The 7,458-nt window shown below is 36.1% G+C and overlaps 1 protein-coding gene across 1 annotated transcript in view; it reads left to right on the forward strand.

Annotated features, from left to right (window-relative positions):
* The window catches only part of LOC106872999 (uncharacterized), a 49,633-nt gene extending 43,319 nt beyond the window's left edge, over positions 1-6,314 (forward strand). The window contains exon 3 of the mRNA XM_014920199.2: positions 2,182-6,314. Coding sequence (XP_014775685.1) covers positions 2,259-6,125 — 3,867 coding nt within the window. The 5' untranslated portion in view covers positions 2,182-2,258 and the 3' untranslated portion in view covers positions 6,126-6,314. The remainder of the gene's footprint in view (positions 1-2,181) is intronic.
* Positions 6,315-7,458: the final 1,144 nt, after the last annotated feature.

Raw genomic sequence — 7,458 nt, forward strand, 5'->3', positions numbered from 1 at the left:
AGAGAGAGAGAGAGAGAGAGAGAGAGAGAGAGAATGAAGAAAGATGTTGTATGTCACTAGTACTTTATTGTCACTAGTACTTTATTTGTCACTAGTACTTTATTTACCGACCTTGAAAAGATAAAAGGCAAAATTGACTTTACTGGGATTTCAACTCAGAGCGTAAAGAACTGGAAAATCTATGGCATGGCATTTTCTATCTAACAGACTCTGCTTATTCGCTATATTTCTCCAGGTAAGATGTGGAAATTTCAATTAATTCAAGTAATGAAGTTCTGTTGTTGCTGTTGTTGTTGTACAGCATTCAGAATATCAGCCCTCAAGTTATTTATCTAACTTAATATCATTGGTTCCTTTGAGTTATTTCCCATAGCTCATTTTTTCTAATTAGATGAATTCGAAAGCTTCGACGAACTCTAAGGTTTCTTCCTTTAGGAACACAATTGTAAAACACAAGCAATTCACAAACGTGTATGGCATCCGGCTGTCGTTGTAACCCTTTTTCAATAAAGCTTTAGGACTTGCCAGTAAATATTTTTTGCATATTGATGATTTAAACGTTATAATGAAAAGAGTGTCAGGTATGGTTAACATAATATTTAACTGCTGATCAAAAGATGATGTAGAAGCTCTCATTGTGTGGATCAAAATCATTCGAACTTTGACTTTTTTATAGCGAAATTTGTGATTTTGGATAGGTTCGTATGCGGTGGGAATTTAGTTACGCAGACCAGTATCAGTGCCCTCGGATTGTTTTAAAACTTCTTTTAGGTATAGTTCATCCGGGACTACCTTATCCTATAACCCCACTCATATTTCTTAAGACAGTAGGGTCGTATTTTGAGAGTTTTTAGGTCGCTGTTTCTAGCAGGTTGTGTGACCGCATACAGGTCCACTTTGCTTCACATAGGGGTGATTGTTTTTTGTACGTATGTATATGCGTCTCTATATGATATTACTAGTAAAAGTGTGTATAGATATGAGTGTGTGTTAGTGCGTATATGAATTTGCATGTTCTATTCAACTTAACCGCTAGAAGTTATGTTTGTTATGAAAGGAGTTTATTGTTAACAACTTGTAGTTATTAGGTCCTTGTTAACTGTTTGCTGGTAATCGCCGGTAATGGTTTGTTATTAACAACATGTTTAACTGCATGTTGATTTCTTGTGTACACTGTTGTTGCTGTTCTCGTGCCTCAGATCAGCTCTCATCAAGTAGATCTCCGATCAAAGATGTTTTCAGCCTTGACCCTCCATTTCTTTTCCAAGTACAATGTCCCCGGACTTTATTACTCTACTTGTCCTATTTTTAGATCGTAGGCTATGCTGTGAGGTTTTGGCTATTTTTTTAAAAGTCCAACGATATAAGGCTCATTGAATCAAATTGATACTCGTAATTAATTTTTGCTAATACCTTGTTGGAAATAGTTTCTTAATTTTTATTAATAGTTCATGATATTTTAGACACCAATTATACAAGTACTAGTGGTAATCAAGAAAGTAAGTTTCAGGCAAGTACGTGTGCGATCTGATTCACTATACCCTCCACCCACCCATACACACCATATCTTAAATTTCTGGGTTACTTTAAAAACTATTTTATACAGCTTTTTTTTTGTTAATAATTCTATGGTACTAGTATCTTATTAATAGCCAACTGTTTAACTGAAACCATAAGATGTTTCACTGTTTATTGTTCGGGCTATCATTGATCTGATTAAAATTTCAAGTGGACACGATTTCTTTGACTTTAACAAAATATGTCACGATATACTTCTCACCAAGAGCTGATCTCGGCTCTTTAACAACCATGTGGCGAACACTAAAAGATTTCGAGACTAACTTTTGGCGTTCTTGCTCTGTAATTCGGTGTTGATTCCAAATTGTTGCTATTTAATTTTATTCCATTAATTAAACCCCTGAAGAGAAAAACGCCCCACAAATATCACAATATTCTACTTTATGTTTCCCATAATTCTTGTGCCTAATCGAAAAGGAATTAATAGTTTTATTGTCCCTACGTTCCTAGCAAGCCAAGTTCACAGAGCATTGTGAAAATGACAATTAATAGGTAGTTTATTTTCTCATTGAAATATGAAAAAATTTTAATGAATCTTATTTTATATTATGTAATAATCTTTCTTTGATAAAATGTTCTAAATAGATTTTTCATGTCTTTCAGATATTCACCTTTTGGTCTGTACAAGATGACATCAGTGGTAAAAAGACATTTGTTCGTTGGCGATTCGCCACTCACAAATGAGTGAAAACACCAACTCAGCTCACATACCCGCTTCACATCGCTTATCACCATCTTGCTTATCACCACCTTCATCTTTGGATAATCCAGTCCACGCTACCTCTGACCCGCACTCATCTTTATGCAGCATTGCTCACACATCATCCGAAACTGCACTCACTATGGGCAATCAACTTAGCGGAGATGGAAGTTTGAAAAGGAAAAGCAAGAAGAAAAATAAAAACAAAAACGACGAAAAAAGCAAAAGTGAAACCACTTCAGTACTAGATGAAACTGTTGTCGGTGCGTTTGGTGGATCATCTGTCGATGATACCAGTTCCCCCAGTAAACGACCGGCCCAGAGCAAGTCTCCTCGGCCTGTAAGGTCGACTTATGATAATGTTAATCAACATGGCTCCAATTCGAACTTATGCTCAAATTCAGGTCTTTACACTAGTGACCTCTATTTGGACACGGTTAGTCGGCTGGATGTCAGCATGACTACTAGTCAAATGGAAACAACTCCGAGAAATGAAAGATCTTATCGGTTTGATACTCAGTTAGCTGATGATGTATCGTTTAGTGAAATATCCTTTAATGAATCGGGTTTCATTACACCAGCTTTGAGTACACCTCAAGTGAGACGTAACGAATTACAACAAATAAAAACCACGACAGACAGTGTCAGCGAATTGGGGAAGGAAATAGAAAGGACAATTTTCGAAAGATTATCAGCTGACGGGAAGTCGGATGGTAGCAAAATAAAATCCGCAGAAACTCCTCCTCTTCCTAGTAAGCAGGATGCTGAAGAAAATGTTGGTCATGGTGTTGATGAAAAATCAAAACGACTGGAATACATGAATGAAGGAAAGGCACAAACCGAAGAAAAATGTGCTGTCAGTCAAACTGACATGAAAGCACCCGAAGATAACAGTACTGGTCTGTCGACTTGTCAAGAACTTACAGCCCCTACTCCCAGTGAAGAAGAGATTTGGTCAAATGACAACAGTAAAGACAAGGAGAAATCTTCTGAAATGATCAACAAAGCCGACTGGGAATTGATGGAGAAAGAAAGTAAAATATCAGTTACCGACAATACAACCACCGACACCGAAGAACTGACTGAAGTATCCCAAAGAGAAGCTCCTGAAAAAGCAGAGCATTCAAAAATAGAGCCGAATCAGAATCATTCAAGCTCTGATGAAACTTTTCAGAACGATTTCGAGCAGGTGAAATCACACATTAATGAAGACGTTAAGGTCTCACTCAAAGATAGCGATTATGATGCGCCTGAAAGAGAGGGTGTTAAATCAGAGCAAAATGGGACTGTCGATAAAAATGTTTGCCCAGAGACTCCAGAACAAGAACAAAAGCTAATACCACCTCCCGATGTTGCTGCAAATCAGAAAGTGGAGGAAATTGTAATGGAGGAACCAGTGCCAAAAAGCGCCGACGATGAAATTAAACAAGTTAAACAGTCAGTAAATCAATGTTTAAATGAGAAAGAAGTCGAAACAAAGATGATTATCGATGATAAAGCTCAATTAACTGAAAACTATGATGAAAGTACTCTTTCAAATAAAACCGAAAACGTATGTGAAGCTGAGAAATGTTCTTTGAAGAATATCCAAGAAACCGCTGCTGCTGTAATCGCAACGAAACCTTCGATCCCTGACGAAATCTTGACCATCTCCGAAGCTGTCCCAGTTGTAAAAAATACATCAGTTAAAGAACTGGAACCTGTTTGCGAAAAAATTATAGAGTCTTCAAGTGCTTCTTTTGCAGAGCGATCAAAGATTCTAGTTCATCATCCTGTTTTAAGTAATGACCAAGAAAAGGAAACCGAACGAATCAAGACCAGTTGCGATGAGAGCTCGAAAAAGTATATTCATGAACCAGACGTAGAAGCAAACAGTATCAAAAGTGAATCCGATAAACATTCTAAAGACCCGGCTACACAAGAAATAGAAGAAATTCCTCAGGGAGCTATTTTGGAAACCGAAAGTAGTTTAGAATGTTCTGTCACTCAAACAAGTGATACAACTGATGATAAAAAAGAAACCTCAGAAAACGAACAAAATATTTCGAAAATCAAAACAAAAAAAGGACGCAAAAGAAAAAGAAAGAAAAAATCGAGTTTAGGAAACGAAAGTTCGGCAAATGCTTCTGCGAGTGAGAGCCAAAGTGTTAGCGAAGTGACAGAAATAGAGGATAACTGTGATCTAGCTATCTCTAGATCCAGAGACAGTGATCTCACAAAAGAGGATGAAGAGAACGGTAATGAAATAAAATCTGTTGCTAGCACCCCTGATAGTGACAGCCCCGTATTTCTGCATCAATCCTCTGTCATAGAAAATACTAATTATTTAAAGGACGAAAGCTCAACATCAGATAAGTCAAACACTGTATCTAGTAGTGAAATTCAGAAAAAAGAACAAGCAAATCAGAAGGACATCGATTCAAAACCACATCCTTTTGTAGACGTAAGTTGTTCAGTTGGAGCGTTGCATTCAACCACTGATATTGTGAGTGATGAATCTACTCCCACGAATGAACGTCAGAATGAAATAAGAGCTTTCTATATTCCAAATAAAGAACAGAAAATTAAGTCAGATTCTTCACATGGAGAAGGAACCAAAGACGACAATAAACGACTTAATGACCAAGTAGAAAACGTTCATACTACCAACGAAAGGACAGAAAAAGAAGATCAACAACTGGAAGATGAAAGTAAAAATATTAGTCAACTGAATGTTCAGTGTGAAGATGAAAATGAAACACATCAATGTGAAGATGAAAACGAAAACGTGTTCGATAAAGATGAAGATGCAACTGTTGCTATTCCACATTGTCGAAATGGGACCAAAAACATTGTTGAAGAAACTGTTAACCCAAGACTATCAACTGCCTCTGAAGAACTCAACGAAATTATGGAAAATTCAAATAAAGTTGAAAAGAGAAGTGATCAAAATCGGCCACATAGTTACCCTAAAGAAGGTGAAGATCTGCGGGACAGAAATGAAAACCACTCAGCAACTTCTCAGGTAAGTTTAGAATCAAATAACTCCAGTAAAAAGAATTACAAATCTGGTCATAAGTCTCTGACTGATATCGACCACAACTTACCGGAAACATTACCTGAACTTGCTGATCTAAAGAACTTTCTCGATTACATAAAACTAGGGGAAGATCAAAAATTATCAGAATCACCTTTTCCTTATAAGTGTGAAACTAATCGCTCATCTCCATCTGAAAACGCGAGTAGTCGGCGTCTTTCACGTATTTCGCCGGCAGTGACCGATAGATCCGTGACCGAATCCGATATTGATATTTCAGAACAACGCGATGATATCAGTACAGACAGCAACATCTTCGCCGATGATGAAGATGAATCAGCCTCTGAATTACTTTTCACTAAAACTTACACAGAACCAGACAAAGGGGGAGAAGTGCTGGTCAGTTGTACAGTCGTTAATACAGCTGCTGATGATGACAGTGATGACTTTTGGGCAGAGCATTCGGCGAGTGAAGAAGTTTACAGACAAATACAAAGCTCTACCAAGGTCGTAACTACAGTTTTTGACAATGCTCGCCTACAAATGCAGGACATTCATACACATCTACAAAATCTCCGTTTACAAATGGAGAACCTTCAAGAATCATTGGACAATGCCTCTATTTTTAGCCATGAGTACTACCCTGCCGACGATACTCCCGAGTCGTCCCAAGATTTCTATCCTTTAGACAAAGGATTCATTGTTTCACAAGAATATTTCCCGAAGCACATTGCATCGGTGACAACCGAAGAATATTCTCCTGTGGAGATTGGACCCGTATTAACTGAAGAATATTATTCATCACATTTTGGTAAACCACCATTTTTGTAATATATATGTATGTATACACATATATGTAATATATATATATGTATGTATACACATATACATACATGCAAACATGCATACACGCATCGTTTTGAAAGAGGTATCGAAGCTTTCATGCACATAATAAGCGGTATCAAAATAAAGATGACACAAAAATAGTCTCAAGTGATGTAGACAATATTTAAATGATCATTGCCATGTTTTGTTAAACTATATATCTTAGACTAGGCAGTTTAGGTTTTGTTGTTCGTTCTTTATACTTGATTGACCACTGTCCTACTCTCTCTAGAACCTGAAGACACCTGAACTTGAACTGTAAATGGTAAGTTCTCGTCAAATAGTTTTTATGCGACTCAAGAGTAAAACAAAACAGTTATACAAATTACAGCCACGAAGAAAATGATGATAATAATGACGAGGATGATGATAGTAAGAATAATGCAAGAGATAAAAATGATAGTAGTATTATTTAAACCCCAGACTCCTAAAAAGGAACACGAATACAATAGGCACAAAGAAACAAAACGTGGGTTTGTTACATCAGTTTTGTTAAAACTATAAAACGATTATAATGATAAGGAAAGTTATTGTGAAGAAAATGGTGGTAATTGTTAGAGAAATGATAATGATGAAGACAATAATCATTACATTTTTAGTAATCAAGAAATATTTTAAATTGACTCAAAACTAATTACTAATTCGAAAATTTAGTACCTTAGATTAAGAAGACAAAAACACCTACAATATTGATAACGCGATACACTCAAAACGAAATTCAGGGGAGATTTGTATAACTATAGTAAGTAACATAAGTAATTTAATATCCGTTTAAGTAGTAAGGCGGTAGGGTAGGCGGAAGTGAATTAGCATAGCCTTCATTCACTCTATGAAAAGTCAAGGGAAGTAATTGTTACTGACAGATTAAAAAAAATGGTGCAACTGGGGAAAAAACAATTTTGTTACATTTTCTATTAATGTGAATACAAATCACTCAAAAACGGAGACTATAAGCAACTATGATATCAACTAACAATGGACTACATTTTTATCCTAATTTATTTGTATTTAGTTTTGTTTAGAATGCTTTTGGTTTTCTGAGAATTAGTTACATTTATAGATTTCTGAGTAGAACATTGACGATAGCATTTTGCTAAATACAACTTAGAATTTGGTTTTTGTAGTTCTTCTTTAATCCCCAAGTCACCCCTGATCAAGTGGACCCATGATCAAATTTATTCTAGTCATGACTATCCTGTATTCTATTTCAAACAAAGTACACATACGATTACATTATTCAACGTAACCCTCTCTCTTTTTAAGAGATACAACGTAATAC

Source organism: Octopus bimaculoides, chromosome 3 (genome assembly GCF_001194135.2).
Source record: "Octopus bimaculoides isolate UCB-OBI-ISO-001 chromosome 3, ASM119413v2, whole genome shotgun sequence".
In the NCBI taxonomy this organism is placed as follows: domain Eukaryota; kingdom Metazoa; phylum Mollusca; class Cephalopoda; order Octopoda; family Octopodidae; genus Octopus; species Octopus bimaculoides.